General features: G+C 36.5%; 1 protein-coding gene across 6 annotated transcripts in view; it reads right to left on the bottom strand.

Annotated features, from left to right (window-relative positions):
* NSF (N-ethylmaleimide sensitive factor, vesicle fusing ATPase) overlaps positions 1-19,503 on the bottom strand; it is a 155,919-nt gene that overhangs the window by 37,725 nt on the left and 98,691 nt on the right. For all 6 annotated transcript variants that reach the window (XM_027081346.1, XM_027081344.1, XM_027081343.1 and 3 more), the window contains 6 exons: positions 18,369-18,534; positions 17,219-17,293; positions 16,846-17,033; positions 10,349-10,444; positions 6,754-6,910; positions 3,523-3,656 (listed from right to left, as the gene is read on the bottom strand). In XM_027081346.1, coding sequence (XP_026937147.1) covers positions 3,523-3,656; positions 6,754-6,910; positions 10,349-10,444; positions 16,846-17,033; positions 17,219-17,293; positions 18,369-18,534 — 816 coding nt within the window. The remainder of the gene's footprint in view (positions 1-3,522; positions 3,657-6,753; positions 6,911-10,348; positions 10,445-16,845; positions 17,034-17,218; positions 17,294-18,368; positions 18,535-19,503) is intronic.

The following is a 19,503-nucleotide window of genomic DNA, read 5'->3' as shown; positions in this document are numbered from 1 at the left end:
GCCATTGCAAAACATTTTGAAAAATCTTTAAAACTGAGGATCTAGTCATTAAAATGTAGGTGAATAAATGATTTTAATGCCAATCTTTTACCTATCAAATTTGCAAAAAATATATATATAGATTTTTAACATCTTTATTGGAGTATAATTGTTTTACAATGTTATGTTAGTTTCTGCAAAAAATATTTTAACAACATCAAGTTCGGGCAAGAGCCCAAGGAAACTGACATTCTTATATGATGGGGCCGCAAGTGTAAATTAGCACAACTTTCTTAAGAGGTGGGCTTTATAAACATTAGTATTTTTACATAAGTTTTAATAGCAATACTTACAAAAATTTGAAAACCATTAATATTTTTACCTTAGCAATCTCAATTCTGAGAATTTATCCTAAAGAAATAACCAGAAATGTATGTGCAATAATAATAAGTAAAAACAACCACTATACTTTACTGAGCACATATTATATCCCAAGGCACTATGTGATACCGTACATAAATCACCATCTCATTTAATTCTCATAACAACCCAATGAGGCAGCTTAATATTATCTTCATTTGGTAGATGAGAAAACAGAGGCTTATATGTTAAGTGACTATAAGAGCTGGTAAGAGCAGTGGAGCTGGGATTCAAATTCAGGTCTATTTGAAACCTAAGTCCAAATTCTCAGCCAGTAAATCAGGATGCTACTCTCAGAAAAATGTAATAAGAAAATGGGGGCAGTGATTGGGAGTTCTACAGAATATTGTTTATAATTGTGAAAAAACCTGGAAACAACATAAATGTTCAACAAAAAAGCAATGTTTAAATGGATATTATACAGCTATTAATTTAACATAATATTGAGATACATTTAATGACAATGAAAAAATTTCATATTAAGTGAAAGAACCAGGTTTAAAACAGTATGTCCAATGTGATCCCCAATATATGTGTGTGTGTACGTGTATCTGAGTAGAGAAGAAAATAGAAGGACAAATATGGGCTTTATTTTCTTCTGTATCCTTTTCTGCATTTTCTAAATTATTTTTGAAATTGGGAAAAGCTACATTTTGGGGGTGGGAGGGAAGCACTTAAAAGGAAAGAAATGTCTTCTCCCTAATGATAAAGAATTATAAATTATTTGTGCTTTGAAAAAAAAAATCTTTCCATCTTCACACTAAAAAAAAAGAAGGGAAGAGAACAATGGTGGGAGGGAGACTAGAACTACTAAAGAATGGCATTAATATTTCATTTTCAAAAGCAAACTGGAAGACTTAGCACCTTTAGATGGGTTTGAGCCCTCAGGCTTTTGTCAATCTATCATTAGGCAACAATGTGAAAACTATTTGCAGGGAAAGATTTTGCAGTATTTCTAATATATTTCTAAGACACCTATGCTTCATTCTTTTCTCTGTTCTGTTCTTTAGTCACAAGGAATAATATTTTTCCCCAAGGAAAACCCAAAAAGTCTTAATATGAATTTATTATACTGTTGAAGCAGAAATGATTTTTGTAACTTTAAAGGTACAAGGATGATCCAGACAGTGAATCATGAATCCAAACCATTTCAAGTAAGCTTGTATAGACACTTATTTTTATACACCTTAGCCTTCTACTCATCTGAAACCCTACCTTGAAAGGCTTCAACAATTTAAAGATTAAATCATAAGTTATTAAGCCATTAATTTAACCATTTAAGCCTCTAAAATCAGCACATATTACCTTCCCCCCTCAAGTCAATTTGCAAGAGATTGAAATAATAAAAATGATAATATCTCACACTTGCAAAGCAGCTTTGATGTGCAGGAGCCTAAAATACTTCAAAAAAAAACTTTATAGAAAAAACCAGGACCATCCACCCACATCTCAGAGTACATGTGAGGTAGAAGCTGGCAGCTGGTGGAAAGCAGTGGAGTAATTTACCATATGCACAGAAGACGACTACTTTGAACAAGTATAAGGAATAGATGGAGTTAGGAAAATAGAATCAGCTGTTCAATTAAATGCTAAGTTCAATGGCCACCAATTCCAAAGGCTATTTAAATTTTCAACAAAAGCGGTTTAAAGGTTCTCTTTAAAGGGAAAAAGACCAAAAAATAAAGAAAAGCAACCCCTACCTACATTAGGGAGGTTACTGGTCCTAGTGATTCTGTCCAGATTTTCCTGGGAAGGATAGATACTACAGGTCTCACTTAAGACACAGAATAAACAGACTATGATATTTAAGTTCTTGTATCTACAACATTTCCCTCGCTTTCACACTCAACTTCAAAGACCTTACGCAGAATATTTACCTTGACGTTTTGGTGTGGAATCCTGTTCCAAGCTCCGCCTCCTCTATCCATTTCAAGCAATCTACACAAATGATTTTCTGCTACCTGCACAAACATGAGACTAACTTCTCAAACTTATATTTTTTTGGAGTCTGCTTTTGAAAGAATGTATTTTCCTCTTCAATCTCTTCCCTAAAGAAAAACTAAGGTAATTCTATCCTACATCTTTATAAAGTGAGGGCCTAAGAACAAGGTAAAAGAACATCTGAGCTGTCTTTACTAGGCAGCAAGCCCATTCTCAAGATTCTTTCCCCTCATTCTGATTTTCTCACATCTCTTTAACTTACAGTAAGTTCTTATTTATAAAAGATCAAGCATGAAAAAAAGGATTTAAGTAAAATAAATACTTCAACTAAATATATAAAAAATAATCTTTCTTCACTGTCTGGGAGTATGCAAAACCAGAATATCAATGGAAATTAAGTGAGGTGAAACAGGCATTAAGAGTGTTCAGCATTGATTTTTGTTGTTTTTCTTTTCTGTTTTTAATGAGCAACCACCTACTATCCTAAATGCCTTACATGGTACCTGCTTGAATGTAAGAACGATGAACCAGACGATCTTAGAGTTCTTTCAGTGCTAGGATTCTATGTTGTTCTAACTTTCACCAGTGGTTCAAAGCAGCTGTATTAAGAAGGTGACAAATGGCACTTGGAGAAAGGCAAAAAGACAAGGACCGCACTAAGTCTGCCAAGCAGACTGATTACTATCTAATATACCACCATCTTTCTGTAGGGGTTTTGAGAATATCTTTCCAATGATACACCTCTGTTCTTTCCCAAACTATACAGTCAATTTAATTGACCCTAGTCTGACTTTATACATTGATGAAAGAACTTAAAAATTCCTAAATGAATTTGCTCCACTCTACTCAAACAATCTTAACTGTGATCTTTCAATCAAGTCAATACAAACTTAAGAAATGAAAATTAATCATAATACACACTAAACAAAGCATAATTTGGAAGATAAGGATACTCTAATAAAAATGCATTACAAAGTTAAATACTATGTCTAAAACAGTTGCTGTTTCCCACCAAATTCTGCTGATAATTTAATTCTACTTGAGAAGAACATAACTGCCATGGCATATATATATACACACACAAGGACAGATATATATGTACATGTGTACGTACACACGCACACGCACGTGCACACACATCTAAGAGATAGGAAATTAAAATGAAAGTAAAAATCCTGATACCTTCTTCATGGCCTGACACTTGGCTGTCTCAGAAAAGCCAATCATCTTATCAGGAGAACAGATCTTGATGAAGGGGAAGTTGGATTCCTCTGCGATCTTTGCAGCCAAAGCAGTCTTCCCACTGTGAGGAGGACCTGCATAACAATACGAGCAAGTCAGGGGAAAAAAGCCAACCTAAGCAAAGAGGAATAAAACAAGTTTAAACTTTTATCCACAATGTACTGAGGCCTCAACTAGTTGCTCATTAACATTTCCTGACACAATTTCATGGCAGACATGTTTTCTCTTATTTATTAGCAACTAAATTTAATGAACTGATTAGCACTTCTCAAAAGTATACTGAAATATATTCCTTCTTTCTTTCTCACATAACCTTAATCTTTCAAACTTCTGGCTAAATATACAAAATGCAAGCGTTTTGCTTCTTTAAAAAGAAAGAGAATGCATTCAAATGCATATCAGTACCTATGTTACTAGTTCTATCAAATCATTTGTCTGACAAAAAAATACAATCTTCTTAGGAGGTGATATTAGGGGCAGAGAAAACTGCCTTATTAGAAGCAAACGTGACTTAAAGAGCTAGGAAACTAAAGACTCAGGTCTTCTCATGAAAGCAACCAAAGCTACTTACTTATATTTAGACATCTCCTCCTTCCATTCTGTGTAATAAAAGATGTGCCCCTCTTCCAACCATAAATTGACCAATCATTCTTTCCCATCTTCTCAGGAACCTGACATTATTATTATTTTTTTTAATTTTATTTTTTATACAGCAGGTTCTTATTAGTTATCCATTTTATACATATTAGTGTATACATGTCAATCCCAAGCTCCCAATTTATCACACACACACACACACACACACACACACACACACACCACTTTCCCCCTTGGTGTCCATACATTTGTTCTCTACATCTGTGAGGAACCTGACATTATTGACTCTACCCTCTCCCCAATATGTTCCACCCCTCCCTCTTCCCTGGAGCCTTACCAACGGCATTTAAACATGCTCTAGTCTACTGACAGTTTAATAAACAAAACAAAAAAAACCTCTTTCTTGACTTCACTACTCTCAACACTACTCTGCCTTCTCCCTTCGAAATGGAACCTCCCTAAATAATCATTTACACCAGCTGCCTTCACTCTTCACCTTCCATCCATCCTCAAACAAATGCTATGGCTTCCATTGCCATTACATGGGACAGGCTCCCATCAGGGTCACCAATGACCTCCACGTCACCAAATCCAACACTTTATCTGTTGGCCTCTCAGGAATATTTGATACAACTGATAACTCTCCTCTTTATTTATTTTTCTTTTTTTTATAATTAATTTTTATTGGAGTATAGCTGCTTTACAATGTTGTGTTAGTTTCTACTGTACAGCAAAGTGAATCAGCTATACCTCTCTTCTTTCCTTAAATACTTTTCTTGGCTTCTGTGACAGCACATTCTCTTTTTCCCCCCTCTTACCTCTCTGGTTATTTTTGCTCAATCTCCTTTGTCAACTCTTCCTGCTCTACTTAGTCCTTAAATGTTGACACACCTCAGAGATTAGTCCTAGGCCCCCCATTTCTTCTCAACCTACCCTTTCTGTAAGTGACTTCATCCACTCCCATGGATTCGACAACAGTCTACATACTGACAACTCATGAATGTATACTGCCAGCGAGACCTCTCTTCTAAGCACTAGACCCACATATCCAGTGGGCTACTCAACATTTCCCATTCAATTATCCTATAGGAACCATGAACTTAATGTGTCCAAAACTGAACTCATGATCTTTCTTTCTGAAATGTACTTCTCCACTAGCGTTCCCAGTCTTAGTAAACAATAGTATTTACCAGCCGTGAATACCAGAAACCTGGGGATCATGTTTGATCTCTCCCCATTTTCAATCTACTTACTATTTCTAAGCTTCAGCTTCCTTATCTACAAAATAGGGATAACAGCAGCATCTGCCCCCACAGGATTGAAGTGGGGTTTAAATGAGAAAGTATATGTAAAGTGCTAGTAGACTGACTGGCAAATAGTTAAGAGTTCAAAGAATGTTAGCTTAATTATGCTTAATAATTAATTAATCATTATTATAATTATCATAAAGTCTCTTTTATTCTCCCTCCTAAATATTTCTCAAAAGGGTCTACATAACTCCATCTCTCCTACCACTACAGTACTTCAAACCATAATCAGCTCTCATTAAAACTAATGCAACTGCTTCTCACCATTGGTCTTTCCTGTGTATTTTCGCCACTCTAATCCTTTCTCTATCACAAAGCAGTCATGACGTTTTGAAAATATAAATCTGATCATGTCACTTCACTGCTTAAAATACTACAAATGGCTCCCCACTGCCCCCTGGACAGAGTCTAAATCCTTAACATGGTCTACAAGGCTTTGCACGAACTGGCTCCTGTCTAATTCTTCAGTCTCATGTCTTAGCCAATCTCCCTTTCTGGTTCAGTCTCCTTCCAGCCCAGGGCTTTTTCACACGCTGGTCCCTCTGTTTAGAACATCTTCCGCAGTTACTATGCACGCCCAGCTTCTCCTCGTCCTTTAGGTCTTGGCTGAATGTGTTTCTCTCAGGGAGCCCCCACCCCTAGCCCTTTGGAAGGGGCTGGATTCCCCTGTCATGTGGACTCACTGAACTTTTCTGTTGTTCTACTAATTATAACTATAAAAAATAATTGGTAGAATGTCCTTCCTTTTTTGTCTACTTGGTAAAATCCTAACTGATCCTACAAAATCTAAATTGAACACTTTCTTTGATCACCCTTGGGCAAAATGACTTGCATTCACATACCCTTACACACATACATGGTAGTTAGGTATTTGTTTACATGGTTTTTTTCATGACCAGACTCAACTCTGTGAAAGTCTTTGTGTCTCCAGCAACCAGTTCAATGCCTAAGACACAGTAAATACTCAGTGAATATTTTTTTAATTGAATTGAATATTATGTGGTATCATAGAGTCTATTAAGTAACATAGAAATTTAGATACAATCTTATAAGAAAACTAGTTGCTATCATTCATTAGTAACATTCTAACCCAAGAAGATTTAAATTCGTGCACAATATCGGAACACAGAATGGATTGCTATTTTCAAATCATGAACAGGTTTAGAACTGAAAATAATTCATTTTTCTGGAATGTGCTAAATGGCTTTGTAAAAGTGCTTCTTTTTCTTTTTTCAGCTTTTGATGCTATCACATCATTTTTTCTCACCTTCCAGAAGGACGCTAACCAATGGTGTGCGGTCACTGTTTTTAGTCTGTTGGACCAGCAGCTCCCCATCTTCTAGGACTCGAGTAACTGGATCACCCCATTTGATGATACCATTCATAATGTAACTTGCATAATCCTCTTGGTTTGTGCCAAATGCCTATGAAGGAAAAGGACAGTTTAAAGCATTTTCAGCGTCAGTATTAAAAATTAAATATTTAAAGGTATAAAGGATGAGTAATAATTCCTACATGCTAGGGCTATAGCAATATCCCATATTAATATAAAAAGCCTGAAAAGAAAAAAAAAACTTTTATAATTTCTCATTTAACTTTTTACCCAATTGGAGCAAAAACTGCTTCACGTGACTTAATGGAATAAAAAATATATTTAGGCTCAGATTCTGTGAGGGCTCAAGCCCTCGCAATCCCTGAGAAAGGGTATGTTCCAACGTGCTTGTTTCTATAAGGAGTACATGGGTTGTGGCCTTCTGTCAAGAGCAAAGAGAAAGAGAGAATATGGATTTAGAAATTAGAAACAGTTGGCTCAGCACACAAAGATACTATCCTAACACTGACTGTAGGTGTCAGATATTAAAATGGAAATATGAAATGGTAATGAGGAGATCTTGTCCACATACGCTTGGTGGTAGGGGATATAAGTCGAATCGCACCAAAAGGTAAGTGTGTGTGTAAATGTAAGATTTAGAACGAGCTAGAAATGAGCAGAGGTAATGAAGATTGAAGGGTTAGGGAAAGGAAAGAAAAGCAATTGCTATATATAATCATTTCATTTGTACTATATATGGGGGCATAAATCACAACCCTTTTCATTTTCAACTTCTAATCTCAAATTGTAACGCTCATCAAACCAGTTACCAAAAGTAGTTAAAAACTTTAGTACTTATTTACTTAATTGAATAGCATTTCCACAAGGTTAACAGGAGAAAAAATGAGTAGGAAAATATAACCCAATGTAATATAAAGCTCATATAGCTTGACAATTTCTAATTTAAAAAAATTATCACAATCCTAAAGTCAAATTTTCACTCCCCAATGTATGGAATAACTTTAACAGTTCTTTAGAACTTGCACCTAACAGAAAGTCATCCTTTGTAATACTGTTTATAAACAGTATACAGTGGTCTCATCACTCTATTACTTTGCCACCAAATCATTTTTCAGACCACTCTTTGGTCCTTGCATACACTAGTGCTTTGATTCCTGAGTACAGAGTAAAGTTCTTATTCCCTGGTCTGAATATGGTAAATGCAGTGGCTGTGTAAAAAGTTATAAAGGAAGAGCCTAATAAATACTGGTTGGAAGGCTGTTGTAGGAAATATGTAGATTGGCTGGCTTTTGTCTAACAGAGCTGAGATACGTGAACCAGAAAACAGTGACCCTCCCAAGCTATATAATATGTATGAGTCATCCTTACTTATCCTGTCATTTCAGTTTTTGTTTTATCCCCCAGACCCCTGGAATAAATAAAAGTTACTGCTTACTTAACTAAGTTATCTTAGTTGCCCCTTTCCTTGTAGCCAAATTACCTGCCTTGAAAAAATTTTAAGATAGATCAGTTAGGCTGGGCTCTAATATTTTTGGTAACTATTACAAATAATAACAGCAAAAGATTAAACCATTTCCACTGCTGAGTAACTTTTGAAAAGTCAGTTAAAAGTCAGAATAGTCATAAAAAAGCAGACAGGGGGCTTCCCTGGTGGCATAGTGGTTAAGAATCCGCCTGCCAATGCAGGGGACACAGGTTTGAGCCCTGGTCTGGGAAGATCCCACATGCCACAGAGCAACTAAGCCTGTGCACCACAACTACTGAGCCTGCGCTCTAGAGCCTGTGCGCCGCAACTACTGAAGCCAGTGAGCCACAACTACTGAGCCCGCGAGCCACAACTACTGAGCCCGCGAGCCACAACTACTGAAGCCCACGTGCCTAGAGCCCATGCTCTGCAACAAGAGAAGTCACCACAATGAAAAGCCCGCACACCACAACGAAGAGAGTAGCCCCCGCTCGCTACAACTAGAGAAAGCCCACACGCAGCAACAAAGACCCAATGCAGCCAAAAATAAATAAATTAATTAATTAATTAATTTTTTAAAAAAGCAGATGGGCTAAAACAAGTTGATTTTTGTCTTTAAAGGAGATACTTGCAACAAATAATTATTGTCAAGGATATATAAAGAACTTATACAGATCAAATAAAAATAAACAATACAACAGAAAAATAGGCAAAACACATGAATGGCATCTCACAGAAGATACTCATATGGCCAATAAACATATGGAGAAATACTTCACAGGTAATCAGTGAAATGAAAATCAAGACCAAAATGTGATCCCATTTTACATCCAACTGAATGGCAAAAAGTAAGTCTGACAATACCAAGTGTTGTATAGGATGCAGAGAACAGGATCTCTTTTACATTATTGGGGGAAGTGTTTATTGGTTCAACCACTGAAAAAAACAGCTTTAAAGTCTTAGTTTGAATTGTACATTCATATACCCAGCAACCCAGCAATTTAATTCCTAAACATGTATCTAGGAGAAACTCATTCAAGAATGCTTTAGCAGCAGTTGTTTGTAATAACAAAAAACTGGTAATGTTCCAACTGCCCATTGACAGGAAAACAGACAAATTGTGTTAGTCACACAATGGAAGGCTATCCAGCAATGAAAATAAATGAGGCATAGCACAATCATATAGATGACTTGATAATAAAATACATAACAAAATAGCAAGTCTCAAAAAATCAATACATACCATATTTTATTTTACACACTGTAGACTAATGACAGTATGTCATGAATTAAAGATTAAGGTTAATCCAATTCTGTGCACCCAAGGTCCATTGAAGAAAGAAAAACAACATACACACCTTTTTAAGGTTCTACAATTTGTTTTTGTATTAATATAGGACTCCAAGTAATGGTTACTCAAACATGAGTGGTTGTTTTATAGAAAAATGGGTTAATGACCTTATAATGTATTCTAAAACTCCAACTATGACTACTGAGTTTTGAGTATATTTTAAGAAAATTGACACCTTTTTAAAAAAGGCCACTGAAAATGGTTAAAAGTTTTAGAAACTATAGCAGTTAGAGGAACTGGAGGTATTGAGCAAGAAAAAGGGATGCCTTGGAGGAGGGTGGGGAAAGGGAGAGAGAAAGGAGATGAGAATTACTTTTAAACATAATAACTAACATATGAAGGATGGATGAATTAGGATGAATTTAGGTTTCTGTAGCTTCAGATTATATAAGAACTAATGAGAAAACTATTTCTAGTTCAAAACAATTTAAGAACTAATAATTAGAAAGTCTCAAAATTGAATGGTCTGCCTTACAAGATGGTGAGCTCCCTATCATGAGAAATATTTCAGTAAGTCTTGGTTAATTACCCAGCCATCAGAGTTACTGAACAGATGTTTCTTATATTGGACAGTTCCAGTACTGAGATTTTACGATTTTTTAAAAACTACACGTGATATAACCTTCCAAAATATTGAGTAAAATGGCACTTATTTTTCCCCTGAATTATTATTATTATTTTTGGCTTATACATCACTCAGTATTCATACTCACTGGTTTGATATCATTCTCCAAAGAAGCAAGGAAGTCTCCTCTTGTCACCTGCAGGCTCTCTGCTTTCTCCATGTCCACTTCCACTTTAGTACTGGCCTGATTAGAAATGAAAACAAAACGTTAAGGACTTCCAAGATTTAAGAATATTTTCAACCTAAGAATATAACACCTGAGGATATAAAAGGCATATTTCCACAGACAAAAAAAATCTCTCTCAAATTCACAAACATACATACACACACACACACCTACATATACATATATTATGCCTTTTGCCTGAACAACTCCACTTCTAGGTGTTTATCCCATGAATATACTCACAAATGTGCACAAAGTTATATGTACCAGGATATCTACTAGAGTAATTTGTAATAGCCGAAGACTGGAAGCAAATTAAATGTCCATGAAGAGGGTACCAGTCAAGTAAATTATCACATATCTTTACCAAAGGACACTGGATAGAGTTTTTTTTTTGTTTTTATTTTTCAAAATGAGGCATGAGGAGGAGAAACTATATAGAGAGGGTCTCTAGGAACAGTGGTTTTCATCCTCAGCTGCCTATCAGAATAACGCCTAGAGTCTTTAAAGATATACACACACACACCCCTACATACTTATACAGATGCCCAGCCCCACCCTGCAGGATTTTGATTTAAAAGGTCCAGCAGAGGGTCCATGCATTTACATTTTTATAAAGTGCACAGGTGGTTCTGATGCTCAACCAGGTTTGTGAACCATTATCCTAGGAGACCAAGGACCTACAACTTTGATTTTTACTCATACTCTCTGCTTGAGAATCTATGTGCCAGCTCCAAATATTCTGCTTATTGCACCTGAAGCTACCACTTAGAACAGACATCTGGAGAAGCATCAAGGCCTTTATCAGCACTTGGAGCTGCCTGGACCTGATGAGTGACTGAGATACCAACACACTTTTTAACGTGACTGGGCTCACTCCCAATAGCACAAGGCAAGTGAGTCTAATTTTTAAAATGGTACTATGGGCTTTAAAAAAACATATCTTCAAAAAAATCTGACTACAAAACCAAAGCATGTTAAGCAGTATCAACCTTCCAAAGGTTATTATAAAATATGAGTCATGTTCCTTTATGAATGGACTGCTGAGACAAATAAAATGACAAACATACTGTAAAACTCAGCCTTATGGGACAAAAAGAACTCTGTCAGAAAACTAGATCAAGATGGCAAACAGAACACTTTTATTTGTCTCCCTTCCTGCCCCAAATCCCATGAAATGACAGAAAGTGAGAGAGAATGGTTAAAAAGCATGGAACATGTATCTGGAAGTTTTAACACTGATCTAAGAGGAGTCTCAGAAGGAAAGAAGAGAAAGAATGATAGAGAAAAAAACAATAAAAGACAGAAGAAAAAAAATTTCTCCGGCTGAAGAGAGGTGTATCTTTGCAATTTAAAGGTTTCAATGAGTGATCAGGGTAAATGAAAAGAAACCCACATCTGTCTAGACACAGTGTTGTAAACTATCAGAACACCGAAGGTGAAGAGAAATTTCTAGAACCTTTTTGAGAGACAAAAACAGGTCACCTGTAAAAGGAACCAGAATAAACACTAGAAACTAGAAGACAATGCAACCATGTCTTCAAAAATCCATCTGGCTATCTATCTATCCTAGAAAATGATTCTCGTATGTACACAGGGAGGCACAGGCAAGCATCTTCATAACAGTGTTATGAAATACTATTATGATTTCCTTTTAGAGTGAAACTGAATTCAAATGACAGAAACATATAGCAATATGAAGGGAAAATCTTGTCTATCTTTCAGCATTTGCTGAAAAAAATGACAGATTTCAGGACTGCAGCTGGTATGAACCTTGCATTTTTACTACTAAGAAAGGACTCACCCAATGGATTAAAGTGAATTAAGATGGCTGGGGGACAGTTATTTTAGAACAATTTGTTTTTAGACACTCCAGGAATTTCAGAAGTCACCTAATTGTAAGTAATCAATACTACAATGATAAACCTTTCATACCTATTCATTAAAATAAGTTTAAGGACTTCTCTTGGCCAACTTTTACTATTTTACTATTTTGTCAAAATCTCAAAATGTTATTTAAAAAAATCTACAATTCTGAATTTTTATTCATTCAGAAAACCTTTTCTTATTTGTCTGAATTAGTGTGATTTTTTCTGCATTTTATTTATAACAGCTAATCAATATGGAAGAGGCAACATCTTTCAGCTTATACCTGCAGAAACTAATAAACTTGTATTTCAACACTAGCAAATATCCAGTGGTCACACTTAAATTTCATAACCTTTTAAATCTGACCTTTCAAAGTTCTTATCATTCCTCTTAAATTAAGGGTAGAATGACCTTAATCATTCAAAATTCTACAGAAAATAAAAAAGAATTTTATTGAAATTCTGAAAACATAAATCAGCTGATTCAGTTGTAAAGTGTATGTGTGTGTTTGTGTGTGTGTGTCCTCAATTTATTTCCTTACAACAGATTAGAGCAGAAGAAATTTGTGTTATCTTCTCTACCTGAAGCAGAAATTCCTTTCAAGCTAAAAACAACCAAATGTCACATGAATTTTAGTTGACCACAAACATGGATTCAAGCACAAATGACATGCACATCAGGTGTTCATGACTGGATTTTCCACTTGCTTCAAAAAACCTGAAAGAACAGTTTAACAGGGAAGACTTGTTTAGTTTATTTCACCTGACTTTGTTTAAACCTAATTCTTTTGAAAAGGAAGCAAAATAACACTAATAATGGCTTTTTTCTTGGCCATGCCAGTAGACTTGCGGGATCTCAGTTCCCCGACCAGGGATTGAACCCAGGTCCTGGCAGTGAGAGCACCGAATCCTAACCACTGGACTGCCAGGGAATTCCCAATAATGGCTTTTTATAATACAAACAAAGAACATCATAATAAACAGATGAATGTTGTGTATAAGTTCTACACCAACTGAGGCGCTTCCACAAACAGTATTTGATTTCATTTTTACAAAAACTTGATGAAATAGGTAGTTATTTCCCCTTGACAAATCAGAAACAAAAAAAGTGGGAAGAACTGTAACACATAACCACACCGTCTGACTACAAAACTTGTGATTTTTCCACCGTTTCTCATTGCCTCGTGTGTAAATAAATCCAATACATGCTTAAAGAAAGCACGTTTCTTGACAATGGCTTAGAGACACTTTGGGATAAGATTATTGTGATAAAAATGACAAATGACTAAATAGGATAAAAAATCCAGTGGCTAATGCATATGAAAAATCTGATACCTAATAAACTAGCTATTGTGGATTATAGTATCAAGCAGCACTGGTGTGGTCTGAGGTGAAAGATCGGTATGGTGGGGAGCAATTTTCACATCATTTATACAATTTTTCTTGAAGTCACCATCACTTTTTCTAAGACATGTCTTACAACAAGGAGAAAGAATGGATGAATGAAATGAATGGGTCCATTCTATAAAGGACCCAATACTATATTTCCACACTATCCAGTCCTTTGGTATTCTCAATTTTTTTTTGTTTTGTTTTAATGCAGTAGTACTAGTATCCTCCTCCCCACTGGGCCTCCGGTATTTTAAAGAGGTTTACCATCTTGTCTAAAGTGGCCTCTTCCATTATGGCATTCTTGAGCTAGAACAAAGTCAGTTCCATTATGTAGGGGAATTATGGCTTATAGATAGTTTGATACAGAATACATATTTACTAATTTAAAAAATATTTACTAAACAGCTACCATATTCTCAGTATTACGACCTATATGAAATACTGTGGGACATTCAGAAATGAATAAGATGTGGACTTAAAGTCTACAACAGGGGTTGACAAACTTTTTCTGTAAAGGGCCAGATAGTAAATATTTTAGGCTTTGTGGGCCATGCAGTCTCTTTTGCAAATACTCAACTCTGCCATTGTAGCATGAAAGCAGCCACAGACAATACATAAATGAACAAGGGTGGCTGTGTTCCAAAAAAACTTTATTTATAAAAACTGGTGGTTGGCTGGATACGGCCCATGGGCCACAATTTACCGACCCTTGGTTTAAAACCATTGCCAGGGTATACCCGAATAAAACATACTCAACCTGACTGTTCAGGCTTTTACTATTTCCTGTGTGAATTGTTATACAAGTTCCCCTCTCTTGTCTTATGTCACCAACTTCACTCCCCAAAATACTCCACTCGACAAAGCTGCCAGAGTGAGCTTATGTTTTAACACTATGTCACTGCTATTCTTAAAACTCTTCAATGGCTTAGCACTACTCACAGAAAAGAAGTCCATACTTCTTAGCACAGTATAAAAGGCTCTTTGTGCTCCATCCCCTGCTTTAGCCTCCTGACTTATCCCCCACGTCTCTTTCTACCTCCCCTTCCCTACCTTTTATGCTGCAGCAGTACTGAATTACTGTAACACACCATGCTGTTTGTGTGTCTCTGTTCCTTTGCATATTTGTTCTTTCTACCTAAAATGCCTGACTCCATCAGGAAACATATCCACCCAGAAATTCCTCTGTGAAGGCTCCTCTCACCCGACAAGCTGACCACACCTGACACCTTTTCACTTCCTTACCCCGTATGTACTTTCTATTACTGCATGTGGCGGATTAGACTGTGAGCTGCTCAAGGGTAGGCAATTGGAGCATTAACCCCTAGTACAGTGTCTGGCACACACTAGGCTAGATAAATCCACTGATCGAAAGTCAACAGAAGGTATTGTAAATGATGCGCTACTATTTCTTTTTTTTTTTTGGCCACACTGTGTGGCTTGCGGGATCTTAGTTTCCCCACCAGGGATTGAACCTGGGCCACCGCAGTGAAACCACCAAGTCCTAACTACTGGACCGCCAGGGAATTTCCGATACACTGCTAGTTCAAGAAGGAACAGAACATACCATTCTTGAAAGGGAGAATGAGAAAAAGTTTGAAGAAAGTGGTGGTACATGAGCCAGGTATTGAAAAGATAAGTAAACATAGAGGGTAAACGTTCTCAGTGAAGAAAAAAAAAAGAGGTAACAGCAGAGAAGTAGAAAAATACATTAATATCTGATGACTGGTAAATATTCAATATTTTAGTTTGGCTAAAGTGTATGGAGGGTTTCCCTGGTGGCGCAGTGGTTGAGAGTCCGCCTGCCAATGCAGGGGACACAGGTTTGAGCCCTGGTCTGGGAAGATCCCACATGCTGCGGAGCGGCTAAGCCCATGAGCCACAACTACTGAAGCCCATGAGCCTAGAGCCCGTGCTCCGCAACAAGAGAGGCCACCATAATGAGAAGCCTGGGCACCAAAACAGAGAGTCCCCGCTCGCTGCAACTAGAGAAAGACCGTGTGCAGCAATGAAGACTCAACGCAGCCAAATATAAAATAAATAAATAAATAAATTTATAAAGTGTATGGAGAATAACTGGGAACACATCAGGAAAGGCCAATTTAGGGTCAGATCTAAGAGGACCTTAAAGACCAGACTAAGACTTCTGTACTTTGTTCTGTAGATCATGGTGAGTCACTGAAAGTTTCTGAAGAATAGAATGGTGTGAAACAGGAAGGTTAATCAAACAGAAGACAGGTGGTGGCAATGAGAACTGAAAGATACTGCCAAGATAGAACTGACAAAATTTGGCAAATAACTTGATATAGGACACAACAGAGTGGTAGAAATCTTGGAGTTTTAAGCTTGGGAAATTGGGATAAACAGGGAAGTAGGAGCACGAAGGAAAGTAGTAAGAAAAAACAACAACAAAAAAGTGAATTTGGTTTTGGAATATTAAATTTGAGACCTGATAACATATCCAGGTAGAGGTATTTGGTATAAATCTGAAAGTGAGAGAAAGATACTTTCAAGAGATGAGACATAAATTTGGGAGTCATCTAACTACAGGTGATAAGTAAAACCTGAAGAGAAGCGATGGTAAAGGATCAAATGCACTTTATCAAATTTTATTTACCAAAATGAAAGTATCCTTTGTATTTCTACCAAAGTATCAATAACATTATTGTATTAATTTGCAAACATATCCATTTCCCTGACTCTCTACTCCTTGTGGGAAAAAGTCGTGCTTTATTATCTTTGTGTCTCCTGCTTAATACCTTGAAAATAGCAGGTATTCAATACATTTACTTAATGAAGCAGCCCCCGTAATTCTAGCATGTAGAAAATCCAACTTCCTATGTCATGATACAAGTCAACACAGCACAAATTTTTAAAAAATTCTTCAAAATCTTCATCTTCACATGTCTGTATCAAATGGTGGCAACCTAAGGTAAATGGGTCAGTGGTTACCATGGGGCAGATGCTACCATTATCTTTTTTCCAACTACTCGGAAGATTTAGCAGTTGACAATTAATCCCTATACCTTTTACCATGTCTATTCTCCATCAAAAGTCAGTATTACCCTAGTCCTTAGTATGCTTAAAAGGAAAGAGAAAGAATACTGGCATGGTATTTACAGGGCTGCAGACTCCTAATATATGGTAGTTGATTTCACTGACCTTTATGTGTCTGTTCATAGCAGTGGACTGCGCTGCTCGCACCAGACCCTCGAGCTCAGCACCGCTGAAGTTCTTGGTCTCTACGGCCAGTTCTTTTATGTCTACATCAGCAGAGAGCAACTGATGCCCTCTCATCCTTGCTGTGTGGATGTGAAGGATCTGGAGTCGGCCTTTCTCATCTGGTAAGCCTGATAAAATTGAAAATAAAATAGACATTATTATAATCTTAATGTTTTTCTTATAGGTACTCAAGCGTGTAAATACCTGCTTCTGATATACAACTTTTCTAACAAATATTAAGTTATATGACTTTGCTCCTGCTAAAGAACTCTAATTACACTCCCCTCCCCCAATCAGTGACAGATCTATTTACCTATCTCCATTTTAACTTCCAGTCTTCCAGGTCGAAGGAGAGCCTCATCTATGAGATCTGGTCTGTTGGTCATTCCTGAGCACAGTTGTTAAAACAACAAACAAATTATCAGAATTCAAAAATAAGATAAAATGCCCCTTCAGTATGTGTAAGAATAGCATTTTCCCTGACAAGCTAAGAGGACATTTTATAAAAGTCAAATAGAAAAGCAGTCATTTTCAAAAATATCATTTGTTCTCGACCTAATGAAAATACCTGGGGACTTTGCTTTAGTATTTCACTACTGTACAGGCCAGTGGAATATAAATGTAATGAAATCTTCACATATTTAAAAAGAAAATTTTAGGTTCAGAGAAGGTAAGTAAACTATCAAAGTGAGAGAGGGGCAATGTGAACATGATCTGTCTGACCCCAACATCCCTTCTCTTTTTTGTAGGCCAATGGTTTTCAACCTTCATAAACGGCAGAATTTTTGTTTTGTTTTGTTTTCAAAGTCATCTTAAGAAGAACTTCAGTACATAAAGCAGTTAAAAAGATAAGTTATAATAGGGATGCATGATCTGAAGCTCAAACCCTGGCCGCACAGACCCTGAAGTAGCTCTGAGGACTCCTGGAGGCCTACAGGACCCAGTTTGAAAACCACTGCATTACATCGTGCAGCCTTTTTCACCTGTTAACTATAAATTTAAAGCCATGAGTTGGGACTTCCCTGGTGGTCCAGTGGTTAAGAATCCGCCTTCCAATGCAGGGGACGCGGGTTCGATCCCTGGTCGGGGAACTAAGATCCCACATGCCACAACTAGAGAGAAGCCCATGTGCCGCAACGAAGAGCCCGCGTGCCGCAACGAAAGATCCCACATGCCACAACTAAGACCCGACGCAGCCAAAAATAATAAAAAATAAATTTAAAAAAAAAGTGAGGAGTTTTATTAAAAAAAAAAAAAAGCCATGAGTCACTAAAACCCATTTTTCATTTGTCCTATTAAGGCTAGACATTAAAATAGTGAAATTCTTCAATATCACTTGATTCTAATTTGGAAACACTGGCAAAATAGTATAATTACAAGCTACACAAATCTGAATTCAGAACCTAAGTATCTAATGTTTTTGAAATCATAGTACCTTTTTTTTTTAAACCAAGCAAACATACCAATGACTAAGATGTTGTTTAGTTGCTCTACCCCATCAATTTTGGACAGCAACTGGTTGACGACAGTGTCATGAACTCCTGTGCTACCAGCCATGCTCCCTCTCTGTTTGCAGATGGCATCAATTTCATCAAAGATGATGATGTGCAAACCACTGTTAGCACCAAGCTAGTGAAAGAAATAACATTAAAGATCATAATTTGAATATATTATTAAACAAACTAATCAAAAGAGCAAAACAAAGCTTTTGCGCTTTTTGACTAATAAATGTAGCCAGTATAATCATGATTGCTGCCCTCTCAAAGGTGTTGGAACTGCAGTCTCAGAATTCTGCAAAGTGAAAAGGCATTCCAGAACCTCATATTTAATAGACATAAAACTAAAACACACATTATATACTGATGAAAATGAATAGTCCATCATAACTAACTATTCATTCACACACATTTCTTATCTCACTCTTTGAAAGAAGAACTGTCAAGCATTTCTTAGGTCAATGAACGGCAGCTCCCTCCCATTTTCCCTGAGTTTTGGTGAGAGGATAGCCCCCAAAGCAGTAAGTTTAATATTTGTCACACTATATAGCTGAAGAGTAACTCCACACAGAGGTAGACTGGGAATTGGGCAAATGGGAGAAGATACTGAACTTGATTCATATTCAGTTATATCGTATGAAAACAGATTGCTTCTTCTGAACAGTAAAGTGAGAACAGAGACAAAGTTTATAAAAACAACATGGTCAAGCAGATGCTGTTTCTTCTACATAGTGATTTCTGTTTTACTTTGTCAGATATAGAGTTATCATTAAAAGAAATCAGTTTATATATTTTGAACTTTTAATAGATGCAAATACTTTTAAATGCCAATAGTTCACTAGGTTAAGTTAACATGGACCTTCTAGCAATTTATATTTAAGTAATTAAGCCTCTTGTTAGGAACCAAAGGGGGAAGTGCATTGCAGAGATTTTTTTTTTTTTTTTTTTAACAAAAACCATTAGGGATTAGCAAAACAAAACAGGTGAAAATGAACATAACCTAAATATGACAACATACGGATGGTATAAATGATGGGCATAATGAGATTCAAGATTAGATATGGTTGGTATTCACTAAAACTCTGGCAAGGATATCATTTTT

This window comes from Aethalodelphis obliquidens, unplaced genomic scaffold, assembly GCF_003676395.1.
Source record: "Aethalodelphis obliquidens isolate GAN/ISIS:26980383/991018 unplaced genomic scaffold, ASM367639v1 scaffold44, whole genome shotgun sequence".
In the NCBI taxonomy this organism is placed as follows: Eukaryota; Metazoa; Chordata; class Mammalia; order Artiodactyla; family Delphinidae; genus Aethalodelphis; species Aethalodelphis obliquidens.
Note: the sequence above shows the minus strand (reverse complement) of the source record. Positions and strands in the feature narration are given on the sequence as shown.